The sequence below is a fragment of the Puma concolor genome, chromosome E2 (assembly GCF_028749965.1).
Source record: "Puma concolor isolate L17-30 chromosome E2, mPumCon1.1.hap2, whole genome shotgun sequence".
NCBI classification, from domain to species: Eukaryota; Metazoa; Chordata; class Mammalia; order Carnivora; family Felidae; genus Puma; species Puma concolor.
In genome coordinates, this window is record NC_141681.1 from 47,515,281 (window position 1) to 47,533,484 (window position 18,204).

At 49.3% G+C, this 18,204-nt stretch overlaps 1 protein-coding gene across 6 annotated transcripts in view; it reads left to right on the forward strand.

Moving 5' to 3' along the window:
• The first annotated feature begins 296 nt into the window (after positions 1–296).
• Positions 297–18,204, forward strand: part of ACTN4 (actinin alpha 4) — a 70,776-nt gene continuing 52,868 nt past the window's right edge. For 2 of the 6 annotated variants that reach the window (XM_086689689.1, XM_086689685.1), the window contains exon 1: positions 297–540. In XM_086689689.1, the coding sequence (XP_086545815.1) occupies positions 379–540 (162 nt within the window). In that variant the 5' untranslated portion in view covers positions 297–378. The remainder of the gene's footprint in view (positions 541–18,204) is intronic. The other 4 variants (XM_086689687.1, XM_086689684.1, XM_086689683.1 and 1 more) reach the window with 3 other exon arrangements.

Sequence of the window (18,204 nt, forward strand, 5' to 3'; positions counted from 1 at the left end):
AAGGCTTGATGGCGGGACCCGCCTTATGAATCATTCATGATATGGCCCCGCCCACAGGCGGAGAACGCGCGCTCACGCGGGAGAGGGGACGCGGCTCGTACTTGGGCCGAAAGGGTGGTCCGGGAAGTGGACTCTGCGCAGGCGCCGAGCTCCCCTGGGCGGGTCTCAGCCCTTTCCTGGTTAGGAGGCGCGCGCGCGCGCGGGAGGGCGGCGGCGGCGGCGCGGTGCGCAAGCGCGGCAGGCAGTGCGCAGGCGCTGGGGGAGGGCGGGCTGAAGCAGCTGAAGCGGCGGCGGCGGCGGCGGCGGCGGAGGCTCGGGCAGAGGGGCGGGAGCTGCGGCGGGAGCGGACGGGCTGGTGGGCGAGCAAGAGGCGGCGGAATGGTGGACTACCACGCGGCGAACCAGTCGTACCAGTACGGCCCCAGCAGCGGGGGCAATGGCGCCGGCGGCGGAGGCAGCATGGGCGACTACATGGCCCAAGAAGACGACTGGGACCGGGACCTGCTGCTGGACCCGGCCTGGGAGAAGCAGCAGCGCAAGGTGCGCGGCCCGCGGGCCGGACGGGCTGGAAGGGGCGCTTCCGAGGGAGGCTGGGGGCCGGAGAGGGGGTTGGAGGGTCTTGAGAGACAATTGGAGGGGTCTGTGATGGGAATCGGGGGTGTTGAGAAGGAATTGGCGGGATTGGGAAGGGGTTTGGAGTCCTGAGAAGGAATTGTAGAACTTGGGCAAGGAATTGAGAGTCTGAAGAAATCATTGGCGGCCTAGTAGGGAATATGGAAGTCTGAAAAAACGAATCAGAGAGCCCGATGAAGGAATTGGACGGTCTGGGCGGGATATTGGGGGAAATCGAGAGAAGCTTGTAGCCTCTAAAATGGAATTGGGGTCTAAGGCGGGGTGGAAGGTTCAGAGGATGGTTGGGGGGTGCGGAGAGAAACGGGGGAGTTCTGGAATTCGTGGGCCAGGATGGAATTAATGTCGGGGAGCCTGAACAGGAGCTCGAAGATGGAGGGGGTTATTTGGAGTGCAGAAAGGTCCGAAGGTTGGGGTTGGGGGGAGTTCTAAAGGGGATGGAGATTCTGGAAGTCTGAAGATGGAGTAGGGGTGCTAAGAAAGGACTGTGGAGTCTGAAGAGTAGTGGGGGGGGGGGGAGACCTGGGAGACTTGGAAGATGAGAGGGGCAGAGGAAAGAAGTGGGTGTGAGACTGTGGCATGGGGTGTGAGGATGCGCAGGGGTGCGAACAGAAGAAGGGAGCCGTAAGAAGTGCTTGAAGGGTTGAGGATTATTTGGAGTGCCCTGTTCTAAAGGGAAGAGGAGAAGATTGGGAAGCAGGAGGAGTGAGGAATTGATGAACCGGGTGAAGGGGATGGTCCCTGGAGTGTTTGAAGAGGGGATTCTGAAGAACTGATTCAAGGTTGAAAAGCTAGGTAGGGGGTTGGATGGAGCCTAAGGAAAAGGTAGTGTGGAAAAGGTGAGCATGGTGGAGAGAATGTGAGCGACGGAATGGCGGGTAATGGGAGGGAGGTTAGTTTAGGAAAATGAAAGTCTCATTAGGAACACAGTGTGTGAGATGGACCGAGGAAGAGGAAGGAATTTGGAGGGGGGAGGGCTTTTAGAGGCGCAGTCCCGGGACTGCAAAGTGGGGTGGTGGGGGGAGGGAGAATAAGGGAGGAAGCGGCGAGTGTCCAGGAAGAATTGCGTCTTTGGGGGGAAAGGGGTGAAGGGACCCTAAAGCAGCGTCTGTTTTCAGGTGGCATGTTGGGGTGTGGAAGCAACTTAGGGGGGACCACAGTAGTGAAAGGGAGATCAAAAGGAGTGGGAGGCCCAGAGGAGGTAATTGGGGGGGGGGGGGGCGGGATAATTCAAGGTGGTTGAGGAGGGGAGCTCTCATGACAGAAGAGAGGGTTTGAGTGTGTGCAGGAAGAGCCAAAGAAAGGAGTGTGTTGGGTGGGTGTGTGTGTTGGGAGGGGTTGTGTAACGTGTGTGTGAAGAGAGTAGCAGGTACTCGAAGTTAGAGGCTTGTAATATGTTCTGGAGATCTGGGTTTCCTTCCCAGCTTTGTTGCTAATCAGTTTTGTGGCCCTGGGCAAGACCCTTGCTCTCTTAGTGCAGTTCTGTCATGTGTAAAATGAGGGGGGGCCGAAGGAGGCCCTTCTGTGATGCTGCAAAGATGGATGTGGCTGGTATTGGGACCTTGGAGGGTGGGCTTGGTGGAGTTTTTCAGGAACGTGGCGGGCAGACTCAAGGTGTTTGAGCGGTGAGCTGAGGAACGAGAGTGGAGAGTGTGACTGGAAGCCTCTTGAGGGTGTGAATTGGCACTCAGGGTCTCTTTGCAGGCCCCCCCGCCCCCCCAAGCATGGAGGGAGAGGGTGAAAGGAGCAGCTGTTCCAAGGCAGCCTGGGGTGGGGCCTGGCATAACCTTGAGTAAATTCCCAGCCTCTGCTTGAATTTCCTCGTCGGTAGTGGGGGTGGTGGTGGTCTTATCCATTGAGCCACCTACCTCAGGGTGGGCAGCTTGAGATAATCTGAACTATAAATGCTTTTTGAGGGTAGAGTGAGGTCTAGCCAGCAGCCACAACAATAATTTATTGCCTGAGGCAGTGCTGGGTTGGAAAAGGTTAAGAGTTGCCAAGAGACTTGGAAAGTCGGGAGAGGGACAGGGGACCACAGGATTATTTTCGAGAATTTCTGGGATCTGTCTTCTCCGGCTCCGGGTGCATGGGAAGGTGAATCCCTCTTTTCTCTCAGGTACTGGAGGTGAGGGAACCTTCCTTTTCCTTCCCTTCCTGTCTTCTACCCTTCCCCAAATGACTCCTTTTGCTAGCTCACTTCCACTCCCTTCTGGGAGTTAGGGTGTGTGCTCCTTCGTGGTTATAGTCTCCCTTGCACACTGGGTGAGGCCGGGGCGCCATTCATGTCTGCCTGGGTGGGAACGAGGACTCAATGGAACCCCAAGGCCTCGCTGCTCTGTGTTATTTTCCCTCTTCCTTTCCTTAAGGACTGGGCAAGGTTGAGGGAAAGGGTCGCTCACAGCATCCTCTAATACAAGTTGCTTACAGTTCTCGGTGAGGACCAGATTCTAGTATGTCCAGCTTTATACCTACTGCAGCAGATATTTACATGTAACTGTTCTTTGCAGGAAAATATTGCTTCGCTGCTGTGCACTCTTCTGTTATGGACCAGGGATCCTTTATGAAGGGGGGGGAGGGGGTAATGGAAAAGAATATATACATAAGTTTGGACTGTCCTTTCCCTTCTAAGAGGACTCTCCCCCTCCCCGCCCCCTGCTCCCTCCAAACAGTCTGGCTGAGTTTTTCGACATTACAGTGTCGCTTTAGTGAATAACAGGTTGCCCTTCTTGCCTCTCCAAGGCTGAGCCCCTGGCACTTGTGCATATACTCACATACTCTGAAAATCTGTGTCCAGGATAGCTGTAGTCCCTTCAAGTGTGTGGAATTGAATTCTTCTAGGGATTAGGCAAGGGTTGGTTCGAGTCAGGGTGTGTGTGTGTGGCTTCCGGTGAAGCCATTTGCCCTGACTTCTGAGACCCCTGTAACCAAGGCATTACCTGATAAGTAGGTTATGCAACATTTCTGACGTGGAAGGTCCTAGATTTTCTCCTGGGGATGGGCGAAGGACTGGTCTGGTTTTTGAGCAGATTCTCCAGCAATTACAGTTCTCGGCCACAGTTCTTTCTCCTAGTTGCCAAAAGGGGCCTGGGTAGCCTTGCTGCTACCCCTGCTCTCCAGGACAGGAGAGGTCTCTTGACAGCTCGTCCAGAACCTCCTCAGTAGATCAAGAAGAAATGCCTCCTTTGCTGGGCTTGCATGTTCATTGAAACATCACTGCTCACAGGGCAGGGCCTCACTGTTTAGATCCCTGACCTTTGGCTCCGGCTGTATTAAGGGTGAGTTAATTATTTGAACGTTCTGATGGTGTTTTGTTTTTCTCCGACAGGTTTTTTTTGTTGTTTTTTTTTTTTTTTTTTTTAAGGCTAACAATAGACGCCCCAAAGTAGCCATCTGTTATTTTGTTCCATTACTTTAATTGCTTCCCTCTTAGGATCTGGCTAAGACTGACAGGTCCTTAGCAGCTTTTAAAATTAAATAACATACCTACAAAAAATAAATAAATACATACATAAATCGATGACAAAAACTTAAACGAACTTAACTGTCATCTAGAAATGAGACTGCAAATATGGGAGGGGGACAGCTATGCTCCGCTCTCTCGGGAGACGGGTGGGGGAAGCCACTGAGCCACTAGCACTCTATTCCCTCCCCATCCCCTGACACTGTGTTTCGGAACACAGCTTTTCTGATGACTGCCAAAGAGGGGAGGTGTTGGGGGAATGGCCCCGGGAGTAACAGTGCCCCTGGTAGCCACTCACACTCACTCAGTCGAGAGCTGGTCTGTGAAGTGGGAGTGGTGCCTGCTGATACATCTAATCCTAGGCGGTCCAGGGTGGCAACCCAGGGTTGCCCTCTGCCTTTTGAAACACCCTCCCTGGTTCCAGCTTCCAAGACCAACAAGGAGGCTACCCTGGCAGCAGGGAGCTGACTCACCCTCCGGGTTGGGACTGGGGCTAAATGGTTTTATTTAAGGGCAGCCAATTGCCTGGCCTCAAGCAGACTTCCTTGTGGGGAAAGCGTTTGGTGACATGTTGGAGGAAAACAGCCCTGGAAATGAGGGTGATGTTTTAATATCGGTGTTGCTGGTGCTGTTAAACTCCCGAGATGCATTCAGGGAGGTCATTTGAGAGGTGCGAGTGCACTCTCAAAACGTCTTTTTAATCAGATTTCAGGGGAGCAGGGACCAGTCTGCATTCTGGTCTTAAGCCTCTGGGGTGGGGACCTCTGTCATTTAAAATTTAAACACATACTCCAGCCATGGCAGACTTTGGCCAGACGGCACTGTTTTCCAGTTACCTTAGTGAGTAGCAAGAGGACAGTAAAGCGAGTGGAACCAAAAGAGAATTGATTTGAGAAGGCGCAAGGAATTTCTGAGACTGTTGAGATGAATACGTTTGGCTTTTGCTGTATTGGTTGACAGTGTGCTGGGATTTGTACAAGCCTTTGACCAAATCTTAGGGTTCTTAAAACAAGGATTCCCTTACTGCCTCCACTGGGGGGGGAGGGGAAGGGCAAAAATAATAAGCGAGCAGCAGTTTGCACTAGTATCAATTGCTCCTTCAAGTTTTCTGAATAGCTAAGTAGCAACATGTTTAGCTCTTCCCTGGCATTTTGTATATTTTAACTTATTTATTGTGTGTGAGAGAGAGAGTGTGCACGCGAGCAGGGGAGGGGCAGAGAGAGAATCCCGAGAAGGCTCTGCACCGTCAGCTCAGAGCCTGATGCCGGGTTTGAACTCACAAACTGTAAGATCATGACCTGAGCCAAAATCAAGAGTCAGACACTTAACTGACTGAGCCACCCAGGCACCCCTAGTATATTCTAGACCAGTGTTTCCCCCCAGTTTATCCCTATTTTCTTCCCTTAGTGATGTCCATAGTCTCATCAGTCACATTCAAGTCCCTTCCCTCAGTTCACTCCCACTGCTTTTATTTATATATTTATTTTATGGAATAACAAAATACTCATGTTACCTTGTTTAAGCTCCTCTTCACCCCTTTTCTTTTTCCATGGAAATAAGAGGCAAGTGATAGCAAGGTGGTCATTCAATGGCAGTGGTGGCTGAAACACAGGTAGGTAGGCAGGCGGAAGTTTCTGCTTGAGCAGATTTCAAATTCTGTCATCCATGGAGGTTTGAAAGAAGTCTTTATAGCACGGGTGGTTTGAGAGTCCAAGATTAGTCCTCGTTTAGGAGGAGTTTAAAGTTTAAAACATCAAAGCACAGTTAGAAGGAAACTTAGTTTTACAGTGTTGGCAGTCTAGACGCCAATGGCCAGAATTTGTTATAAAGTGTCTGAAAGTGGCACAGTAACATGTGCTTTTCTTCAGGAAGGTTTATGAGTTACATTTTAGTCACTATCTCAGGTATCAAGGAGTGTTAGGGTTAGTGGATCAAGAGAAACAATCGTTTTAAATTCCAGACTCTGTAAAGAGTCATCTTATTGGGTGGAAAATTAACCAGCTGGCTGGGAGGAGAAGGATCTTGCCTCCCTCCATCCAGAAAGTGAAATCTTCATGTGAATTTAACTGGCAAGGGTGTCTTTACATCCGTGCTGGTGGGAAGTTTTATCCAAGTAGCGGTCTCCCTGGGATTATAAAAATCTGAGACATTTGTCTTGGTGTTGTGCCTTTTTTGGTTGTGTTCTTTCACGTCCTTCCCCCTCCCCTTCCTCTGTAAACAATCGATGCATTAACTTGGAATGTCCAGGGAAAGTCTTGAAAAGCTGGTTGGTGTAACTTGGTTGCCTTCTCTTTAGTGTGAGCAGCAGTTACTCTGGAAGAAGCCAGTGGCCTTTTTCTTAGGTGTAATTTATTGAAGTGACTGGGAAGCCAATGGATTGAGCTTATTTGGGATTCGCTATTTGCCACCTATTTCTGTGCTGGCATCTGCGTTTCTGGGATGAGCCCCATCCCCCCAAGAGTGAGGAACCATCCTGCGTTTCCAGAAGAGACGTGATTCCCCCAGCCAGAGCAGCTGCCGCCCCTGCCTCCTCGCACCTGCCCTTGTCTCCCTGTTTCCTAAACTTTAGTCATTTGTGATTTTTTCATACCATTTAAAATTTTTTATACACTTAAAACTTTCTTTAAGTCAATTTGCCTTAGTTTTAAAAGGAAAAGTTATATAAGTATGATAAATGAAAAACTCAGCCTCCCTGGCCATAAATAGAAGGAAACTGCGAAAATAAACATGCTGAGAACCAAACAATGTCCTTAAATTCTAGCTAGGTTTTATTCCTGCTGAAGGCTCTGGGCCTGAGGCCTGTTCTCTTTGTTAAAAAGAGAGATTGGCAAGTGTCAGTGAGGTGCTAAAGACCACCGTACCAAGCAGAGACTTTCTCTTTGAAGTAATCAGAAGGTTTACAAGAATATCAAAGGAATAAGCTCATGGTGATTCAAGGGTTAATGTAGGATGTGAATAATCCTTAAAATCTCCCAAGTGTGCATGCCACACTTGGAAAAAACGATCTCATTCAACCCTGGAAACATTCCAGGCAGAGTGACTTACCCAGGAACACACACCCAACCGTGCTGTACTTGAACACATCACTCAAGATCACAAGACTCTGGATTTATCTCTGCTTTCAAATGTTACGCGTTTTTGTTTGTTTTTGAAGAAAGCAGGGCCACTTTGTAAATACAAGAATTGTGGGCTTATCGCTTGCTCCTCACACAGCTTTCTTTTTAAGGCTCTGGCTTTCTTACACATAACATACACACTGAAAGTTTGGCTGCCCCCAGGAATAAACTGCACTGCTGTCCTGTTTGGGTATCTGAATCTTAGATTCTAAAAGGAAAGCAGTGCCCTCCTGCCGAGTTAAGAAAGGCTTATTTAAATGTTTTTCTTCCAAATAGCAGAGCAGAACAGATTCTTTGTTTTCCAGTGGAACTATGGACACAGGGCAGAAGTAGTTGGAAGTGGCCGTTACTACTTGGGGAACACAATGAAGTCATCTTGGGAAATATCGTTGACGGTGTTGAAATGATTGAATGGGATGCTAGAACACCAGCCACACAATAGCATTTGTGTCTTCAGCTTCGGGCAGGAATAAAGAAGACATTGTGGTTTGTTTTATGCTTTTTAAAGTCCCCCCCCCCCCCCCGAAGGTGTGGGTCTGAGTGATGTCTGTCACTGGCTTTCTAGTGGGTTTTTCTTTTCATCTTTCCCCCCCTCCTTGATGGCTGTTGAGAGTGGGTGGAAGCCACATTTCTAGGTGGATGGGAGGCTGTGCCAGGGGCAGGCGGTAGGCCTTGCTCCTCGTTCTCCACAAAGAGAACACATTTGGTTTTTTAATCTCCAAAAAAGCCTAAGATAGAGGGTTTTCATATCCTACCTCCTGAGTAGTGACTCTGATTTATAAATATCTTAATTAGCAGCCATCCAGGAGGGGGGCATAGCAGGAAGTAAAATGGATATATTTCTTTTCTCTTTTTTAAAAAATTATGTATATTTCATTTCGATGGCAGAGAAGGCCAAGTTGAGATTAGAAGAACCATCACGGGAGGAAGCTTGAAAGTGATTCAACCACCAGCCATGCTGGGAGGCTGAGGGGGTGTCACTCTAGGAGAGTTTGTGGGTCTTCAACCTGTGTTATTGAAACGACAGGCTTTTACCAAACGCCGAGGGTGGTGTTGGAAGTCTGCTTCAGTCAGTGTCATTGCCTCAGTCTGTGCGTGTGTAATAGTCAACATGTAAGTCTCTGATCAAAATCTGGGTATGAGTAAAAGGTGTTTAGTTGATGTCACCATGGAAACTGAGTCACTTATTGTTTTGGGGAGCGCCTCCATCCCAGAGGCAGCACTAATGGTGGAATGTTGGGCTGTTGGGCAGAAATCTGCCGCCAGCCGGTCTCCCAGGAAAGTCTCCACAGGCACAGTGGCCATGCTGGGTGGGTGGATGAGAAGCTTGTTTCCTGGTGCAGGAATCGGGCCGGGCCATTTTATCCCTGAAGGGCGTGCGTTTGCGCATGAGAGCGGGAGAAGAAAAAGAGTCCACCATGAAAGCCACTGTTGGCTTTGTGGCTGGGATGTGTGCTTTTTCTCCAGGCATTTAGAGTTGGAATCTCAGCTATGTGACTTCTTAATAGCAGGGCAGAATGTGCCTGCATCTTTTGCCTGCTTTCACAAACACTGACAAATTAAAAAGAACTCTGAAGTTTCCAGCAAATCCCAAGTGCAGTTCATTCCATGATAACATTAAAAACAAAAAAATCTACATCCTTCCTACCCCAACTCTGACAGTAAATAAACTTTTTTCTCCCTGTTACTTCCCCCTCTTTCCTTTAAGGGATTGAATACGTTTACATTAAACTCTGAATCTGATGAAAATATTTAAATGCTTTTACAAAGTACTTATTTGGCTCTTGCTGGCATGGATTGTGTTTGGAAGAGTCAGGTTTTCTGTTTTGTTTTGTTTTGTTTTGTTTTTTTAATTTTGTAGGCTTGTATGGTCTTCCAGTTCTGCCTTATGATATAAACTCAGTTTCAGAATTCAAAATGTCTGGAAGCAGCTGGTTTTCCAGGCTGGTTCAAGGGCGGTCTGATGAATCAACCCTTCTTACAGGCTGTCTGCTAACCAGTCCTGGAAGGTCTCCAGACGGTAAACATCACCAGGATTGTGAGGCAGGTTTTTTTTTCTTTTTCTTTTTCTTTTTTTTTGGTCATTTGAGCTATGCTGCCAAGTCTGGGAGGGTTTGACTTTCTGTAAAACAGAAAGGTCTGTATCAAGATGTCTTTTTCAGAGATGTCAGGCCTGAAGTCACCCAGCGCTATGTCTGCTGGTAGAGTGAGAGGAAATACCTAGCCTGATTTGGGGAGTGCGTTCTTGACCATTTTGGGAAACCGATTTTCCCCTTCCTTTTGTAACTTTCTTTAACTCACTGACACAAAGGCAGTCTGCAGAAAAGAATCCAGTCCGTCGATCCATTCTGGGGACGGTTGGCCCCAAGCTGCGTAATGTCAAGGAGCGGGGCCCGGCTCTTACCTGCTGCCCAGAAACACCGTAGAGATTCAAAGGGAACAAGCTTTCACCATAAAAATAGAAGACTCACTGCTCATTGAGTTCTCTTTTTGCAGCTACCTTAGACTTGAGAAAGTTCTGGGCCTCTTTAATAAACAACCACAAAGCAATGCTTGCCAAATACGGCCTGCTCCAGGGCTACAGGGTTAGCTTAGGAGACAGCTTTCTTGCCTAAAAATAAATGCGTGTTCCTATCAAACATTCCAAGCATTGTTTAAACATGAGACTTCTGAGTAGTAGTTCAGGCTTTGTGGGTTCACTTATATCAGAATGTGGGCAGTTTGGGGAGCCAGCTCCCCATTTTGGGATTGGCCAGTGGCCACCAAGGAAATCAGATGACCAAATGCAAACCATCTTCCATCTCATTTCTATATATTCTTGATCTATTTATAGGCTGATGGGGGAGACAGAGAGCAGGCATATAAGCAAAACTAGGCAATTTCAGACAAGATGGCGTGATGGGGGTGTCAATTAAATAATAATAGTCGCTAGCGTGTTACCCTGTGCTCGACTCTACCCTAAGCGCTCTACCTGGACTGTGAGGTAGGTATTGTTACCCTGACCAGACAGGTGCGGAAATGGGAGTTTAAGTCACTTACTCGAGTGACGGTGCCAGGATTGGAACCTGGAAGGTCTGGTTTTCAAGCCTGTGCTCCTGTATCTACATATACTACAGTCTGGTGATTGGGAATGGCTTGGGGAGAGGTGGGTGAGGGGACTAGGGCACAGCGCAGGCACTTTCGATCCAGAAGAAGATCTTGGAAGACATGATATTTTAGCTATTCCCTAAGGGATGAGGGAGGGAGCCAAGAAAGCATTATGGGTAGGCTGTTCCAAGCAGGGGGACGAATGTGTGGAGGCCATGAGGAACAGAAAGAAGGGCAGAGTGGCCATGTAGAAAAGGGCATGTAGAAAAGACAGTCACAGCTCTCTCAGAGCTTTTTTGTTGGAAATGGCGATGAGGCCTAGAGTCTACAAATTCAGTGCCTCTTAGATTCCATTAGTCCAGGAACCTCATGCTTCCAGGATTCTGGCCCTGCACCCCTTTCCTCTCGGGGCCCCTGGACCGGCCAAACCAGAACTGACTTCTGAAGTGGGAATCCTGGGACCGTGGAGCATGAAACTAAACAAAAGCTTCAATTATCTCTGTGCTCATTGCTGCAGTAGACACCTGTGTTTGATTAAAGCGTTGGTAACTTTCGAGTCTGGCGTTTTACAGCACCGTGGACTCATGTGGCCTTGTACTGTCTCTCGTAGAGAACTTAACTCTTACCCTCTGAACAAATTCCAGTTCCCTTCAGTCCCATCAAGAGACCGCTTGATTTATAAAGCATCTCTGGTAAAATGTTGTGGTTGCCTCTTTGAAGTGGGAAGCCAGGGAGCCTGATTTTTTTAACTGGCTCTTCTCCTGGGACTTCCCTTTCTCTGTAAATCCCTCTTCCATTTACTCAGTATTTCCGCCTTGTTTCTTTTGGTCAGGTGCAGCCGTAGCTAGCGTGGTCCTAGTTCCGGGAGACGTACATGCAGGCTGATTGGTTCTGAGACGTTCAGCTTTCCGTACCCCACTGGAAGCCAATCCAGTAACACCGTGGATTTCATTTTGCCCATGGCTGCCCATCTGAAGGCACGCCTGTCGGACTAGTTGTGTGGCTTTCACTCAGGGTGGGAGGAACAGCGACACAGCTCTGGGCTGTCGGTGGACACTGTGTACACACAGCACCCAGCAAGAAGCTGAGTTCACAGACCGTAAAGCGTCCACCTTGAACGTGGGCTGGGATTCCCTTTGCCCTGCCCTTTGTGCAGTTCGGCAGCAAAAATCATCCCTGTTGACAGACTAGAGAGGAGTGAATGAATATGAAACCGCCCTGTGATGGCATGGCCAGCCAGCTTCTTGGGCTGGAAAGAAGATGGCGAGGTTTCCACTCTCCTGGCAGAGTACCCATGTGAACTTGTTAAATCTTTTAAGTAGCTGTACAGGAGGGGAGATAAGTGCATGTGTTTTTATCCTTACCGCCTTAAATACAAAAATAAAACCTCCCCTTTGTAAAACCAGTTCAGAGTGGGAAGAAAGTGTAATGGCAAATGGAAAACGTGGCCAATTATATGGAGTCCTACCCCACGTCTGGGGTACAGCTGTAAGTTTCCACGGTGGGTGGCTTATTATGCATTTATGCTGAGCTGAACCTGCTCCAGGCTGTTCCTGCAGATAGAAAAGGAAAGGCTTGGGGGTGGGGGGGGTGGGGGGGGGTGAAAGAGCTGTCTCTTTCCATCACACTGTAAAGACTCAGAAGGTCTTTTGAAAGACTTTAGCACTTGTCACTTAGGTAGCAGAATTGGGGGCCGCAGAGCAAAGTGGGTCTGCATTTTATAGCCAGCCAGCATGTTGTGTAACATGAGTTGGGGCTTCATGGGCTGTGGAGTCCAGCACTCAGGTAGAAACATGACCGCCAGGGCCAGACAGCAACCCTCGCTGGGCCCCTCTGCAGAGCGGAGCTCCGCACTGAGCCTTCAGGGTTATGAGAGAAACCGGAGACCTAGCCCATGCTCTCAAGGAGCTCACGGTGTAGATGGGGAGAGAGCAAAGCCGCATGAGACTTCAGAAGGACACTAAGCTGCACGCCGACGAGCCCGCAGCACTCTAGCTGTGTCCCGGGAGAGCAAAGGGGTGAATAAGGGCAGGTGGGGTCAGTCATGGAAACTTTCATAAAGGAGGTGAGTGTTCAGGAGGGGTCGGCCTTTGCCCCAGCTGTGCACAGGTTTCTGGGGGAAGTATTAGGGGGTCTCTTGTGTGCGACTGAACAGTAGCCCTTAGATGTGTCTTACGAGCAGTCCTACCACTTCCTTCCGCTGATGAGCATTGTCTTTGGGGAGTTTCACGTTTGAGGCACCATGCTCGGTATATCTTAGCCATGCCTTGAAACCTCTGAACAGCCAGATCCCAGGGTCCGAATCCATATCCGTTCACAGGGCCTGTCACTTTCACGGCTGTCGTGGGCAGGCCAGACGTCCCACGTGGGAGTCTGCCCTGACTAAGCCTTTCCAGGGCATTTGTCTTCAGCTTGCTGATGGTCCCTTCACAATAAGCACAGGCCTGAGAAAAAGGAAGGGAGAGAGACTCGCTTCTTCGGTCCAGGAGTCTCTCCAAGCCTTGCGCCTCGTGGCCCATCCGGGTGTGTGATGTCACCACTGCCTCCTAGTCCAGACGACCACTCAGTTCTGTACTGAGATCACAGAAATGAGTAGGGTTGGTCCCCGACAGCCTGGTTGGTTGGTGTGCCACAGTTAACATGCTGTCCCTGGAATGAGGGTGGCCTGGAAGCGTTCTGCCTTGAAAGTTTATTCTTGCCTGCCAAGCTCGGCTTACAGGTGCTATTTTTTTCTTTAAATAAATGCCTTAGAGCTGGCTTGTGGAACTTAGACTTCCCATCCCAGGAAATACTCCAGTGTGTTTAAAAAAAAAAAAAAAAATACATTCATTCAGGTGCTCATGGCCAACTGTGTGATTCAACTAGTGCAGTGCCCTTGATATGCTTTTCCAAGATTGACATACTTGAGTTGCAGTCTGTGGCCCCATTGCAAGATAAGGTCAGGGTGGCTGCCCCATGCCTCGTTCTTTGTGTGGTTCCGGGTTGGGTTTTTCTCCCTTCAGTCATGATGCTTGAGAGCTGTGACACAGCTCGGCTCATGCAGGTGAAGTAGCAGCTGAAATCATCCAGTAGAACCTGGCCTCCTCCTTTAGACTGCCTGGGATCAGTAGGTTTGCTGTGGAAGGATTTGGTGGCAATGGTGAGGGGGGCAGGTGTTCCCCAGAATGAGCCAGTCTTTGTAGCTTGGCACCTAACTCTTTGTGCCGTTATGGAGAGAGAGCTGCAGGATATTAGCAGAGCCGGTGTGTTTCTTTATCCAGCTTATTATGGCTGCAAGGCGGGGTCCGCCTGACCATCCTTCGGGGGGGGGGGGGGGGACTTTTCCCCACTTCTGAAAGGCTGCAATGGAAGTGGACTTCCTTCGAGGAGAGAACCTGGGGCTCATTAGTTGTCGTTGGAGAACGCTTGCTCTGCCCACCTTTTGGGAGAGCTTTCTGGGGGAGGAGTTGCAGAATTTATAGGGTCACCAAGTTTCATGCGCGAACCCAGGCTCTGGGAAGAGCTGCCTGCTTAGCTAGTGGGTTAACCGATAGCACCCAGCCTACCCACCAGACTAGAGGAGGCGGCTCAGATGTCACTGGGATTCAGGCTGTCTCTTGGCCCAAGCAGCTGCAGCCTGGGAGGGGGCGTTGAGGGTGCTGAGCTCCTGTGGGAGGGGGTTCCTGTGCTTCCATCTCCATACTTGGTTCTGGTGACGGGACCAGAGGAAGTGAAAGGTGTGCGGTGGGAGGAGGGTCAGAGCACAGCCTTTAGAGGGAGACAGACCTGGGTTCTGCACCCATGCCCTCCACCTACTGGCTGTGTGACCCTGGGCAGGTGATAGAGGTTAAACCTCAGTGTCCTCCTTTGAACAGGATCATCATCCTACCTCAACAGGCTGACTCTAGAATTAAATGAGATAGTATATGTAAAACACCTGGCCCGGTGCCTGACACATTGTGCTCAATAAATGTAGCTTCTTAATGATTACAGCGGCTCACCATCCTGCGTGCAGGTGGGCCCTGCTTCTCGTATCTTCTCTTTAAAGGAGTTAAAGGGACCTGCTGAGACGTGCAGTTCAGTGGAAAGCCACAACATGTGCCCGCATTCCTAAGGTGCCCCCCCAGGGAGCTCTGAACCCTAAAACCTAGCCAGTACCTTCAAAGACGAATCCTCTGTCAAGTGACAACCCGCACTTGAGCCGTAAGTGACACAACCTCTCCCCAGCTTCTGAGGCCATCTGTGCCTCATTGCCTAGGAGGTAGCTTCTTGTTTCTGAGTTGCGAGTCCTGAACGGTTTCGTGTCTGGATGAGCCATAGGCAGTGCTGGCAAGGCTTTTTCATGAGTAACGCACAGCTTGTTATTAAGTTTGGGATAAGCCCAGGGGCTCTTTCCCTGGGTCCCCTTCTTTCCCTGTCCCCTTTCCTGCAAAGCAAAAAAAAAAAAAAAAAAAAAAAAACTTTATCCAGTCAAATTAGAAACAACCTCCAGCTTTGGGTCAGCCTGCTTTCTCTCAACTGGTAAGATGTAGAAAGAGGAGGAGCCTTTCGCTACTAACCCCCAAAATAATGATCCAGAAATGCTATCAAACGGCATAGAGGCGTGCGGGAGCCTGCGCCCAGTTGCTGACCCGGAACATGGGACCTTCTCTAGAGGGCTTAGCGGAGCCATGCCCCTTTCAGGCTCCTTCCCCGGTGCTTCTCACGCCTGCCGCTCCATCCTCTTTACCGCCTTCCTCCTGCCCCCCCTTCCCGAGGTCATTTCCTGATGCCATTCCTCAACTTAGCCCCTATCCCCCCCAAAAGCAATCAAATCCATAACCTAATAAGGCAAAAGAATGAGGAGAATGTCCGCCTCCCAGCCTCTCCCCTAACAGGGCGCAGGGCCGCAGCAAATTTGGAAATTGGAAAATGTTACAATGGAGGGGGCAACTGACTGGTGGGAGGGCTGGGCGTGCAGGCGGGACCCTGCCGGAGGGCCACCGGTTTGCGCCTTCCAAATCCAGCCGTGCACACCCCTCACACGGTAAAGTGTACCGAAAGGAACAGCCGAGTCAGCTGCACCTCCTGTCGGGATTCTCGCAAGGAGGAGAACCAGAGAACCGAAGGCACCGACATGAAGAGTCCTCAGTGGGAACCCCCTCGGAGAGGCACCCCTCGGTCACGACTGGGACTCTGCAAATCCAAACACTTTCTCCCTCTGAGATGAGCAGTTTTCTTCCCCTTGACTGTGCCAGGGTTAATTTAGCCTGAGCGTTAATTAAAACATGTCGACACTTAGAGTGGGGCCCCCCCAGAAACCTGTCACCCCTCCTACATCATTATCCTGGGCAAATTGACCTTCTCTGACGCAGTTTCCATTCTCCACTCAGGAGGAGGAACAAGCCCCTCTCTGCCTGGGAGCCTGGGGTGGGGTGGCTGGCTGGGCCAGACCTACTTTGTTTTGGAAGGTCAAGCTTAGTAATTAACCTGAACGCTTCTGGGAGGGGGGTGAAGGAGAAGGAACCAGCGCTAAAGATGTGCCAGGTCTTTCAAATTGCTAATTATCAGCAGGCATGAGGTCATACGTAAATATATCTAATTCTTTAGCTGTAATTAAGGTGCTCATTAAAAGCGCAGGGAAGTTTTGTTTTTTTTAAAGGAAAAAACACAAAAAGCCTTTGTTTCGACTTGACAGGATGGCTCAAAACAGGCGGAGGACTCAAGGCACAGGACTAGTTTCCTGCCTTAAGAACCTTTACAGGAAATTCACTGAAAACAATATTCTTGACCCTGCCAAAGAGGCAAACCTGGGGTGATGTCATTGTTTGAAGCTGTCACTGTGAGCCTGGCTTTGGGGGAGGAGGGTTGGTGGGATTAAAAAAGGAGTATGTGAGAGAGAGAGGGAGAGGGAGAGAGAGAGAGAGAGTGAGTGTGTGTGTGTGTGTGTGTGTGTGTGTGTGTGTGTGTGTTTAGCTGTCTGTACAAGAGGCAAGTCCATTGAAAAGCAGGGCAGGAGGGAAATCACAAGTGGGGGTCTTTGAAATATTCTTAGCTGTATTCAACTTTTCCAAGTTTAAAAAATTCTCTTACTATTTTTGCTCCTCAAAACGCTGCTGCCTTTTTTAAGAGACAGCCTTTTCTGAGCTGTTCCGCATTTAGTGCTTTCCTTTATAGTTGGATTTGTGGCCCACAAGGCAGGGCGCTGAGTTCGGCACTAGGTAAATGCTGCTGCTTTTCTGAGAACAAGAGGCCCCATCGTGGAGCGTGGAAGCCGAGACACAGGACTAGTTTAGTGTATCTGTTTCTTCCGCAAAAACCATTCTGGAAAACTACCCAATGCCAGTGAGTTGGCATCTATAAGTTGTTAATCTTCCCATGTGCCTCCAGGAACCGTCTGGAGCATCTCTGAAAAAAGGACAAACTTAGCATCTTGTCATTTTTCTTCTGGCTGGAAGTCTAACAGAGAGGCATAAACACAGTCTTAAAATGAAAGCAACAAAAATAAACTCAAACCAGCCCTGCATGAAGACATTAATGTAAAATATGCAAGCTGGCTTACTAGTTATGCGGCAGAAGACAGTCATAAGAAGATCCAGGCCTGGTTAAGGCGAGTTACGTCTTTTGAGGTGTCTTTTCCGTAGAATTCCAAATAAACCACGGGTGATTTACGCAGATGAGGTTATAATACGGTGTCTCATTTCATCCTTGCATAGTCCAGTTTCTTGATAAACCTCTGCAGTGCTAATACAGGAGCAGGGTACAGTTTAGAGTGCCCCCCACATGGTCCTCTCCTTAAACAACATCCTAACAGCTTTAGAGGGAAGTTTGGGGATTCAGTAGGAAATCCATGTAAGTTTCCTGGGGTTCACATCCTATGATCTGTTAGTATTCTTTCTTCCCCCGTCCACTCAACTGTTAGGTTAGAGATATAGCAAGAAAGAAAACCAGCGTAGCTCCTGTCCTCATAGAAGTTACATTCTGGAGGGGAAGATGGGCAATGAAATCAATAGTGAAAATGAACTGGATATTAGGGTGACATGTGCATGTGAATTTGGCCTTTGGTTTACTGTTCTCTTCGACATTGACCTCCAGGTGAGTCCTGAGTGTTTGGTTCCTGGTGTGTGGTTTCATAAGTTCCCCAAGGCTGAAGAGTCACCTTGGGATCCAGCCTTTCCTGGAACTATCCTGGTTTGAGACATGTTGCTGGAAAGAAATAACAGATGTAGGCAAGAAAGATGCTTCTCCTGGTCAAGGAAGCCAGAGTACGCCGGTGTCCCCTACCAGTGGCATTTAGACTTTGTGTGGGGGAAAAGCCTTGGTGGCTCAGTCTGGTCTTGAGTGGACGGATAGAAGAGTCTCAAAGCTGTAAGCCTGCTGTTTTTACTTAGATTGTGTGTGTATGTGAGGCAGCTGAGGGGGAGCTGGTGGAGATCATGATGGGGTGGTGGCAAAAACCACAGCCATTGCCTGGGAAGATTGTTGCCCTTGGATTTGCTCGGGCCACTGCTTGATTCTGGAGCTGCTCTGGGCATCTGGAGCCGTGGATTTATGGTAACTGGCAGGAACTGAGCCCCGCATGGCCTCAGGAAGTTGGTGAGGTTAGCACTGCTTTTTGATGGGCTGGTAACAGTCCCAGGGCTGACAGGTCATGCTTGTAGTTTTGTTCTTTGGGAGCATTCTGGAAATCATCTCTTGGAATGCTAGCTCGCTTGCTGATGAGGTAGAAGCAAGAGTTGAGGGAAGGAGGGAGAGGCAATTGCTGCCCAGCCAAAAATCTCAAGGCTCGGTCTTCAATGTATGGAAACTTTAGTGCTTTTCTGATCTTTAGTGGAAATAGCTGTTCACTCTTAGCACCAGTGGGAAAGTGTTGGCAGCCAAAGGGGGGTCATTCCTCTTGGGCCCCACGGAGCCAGTATATCCTGTGTGTCTAACATTTTCCTGACCATACCT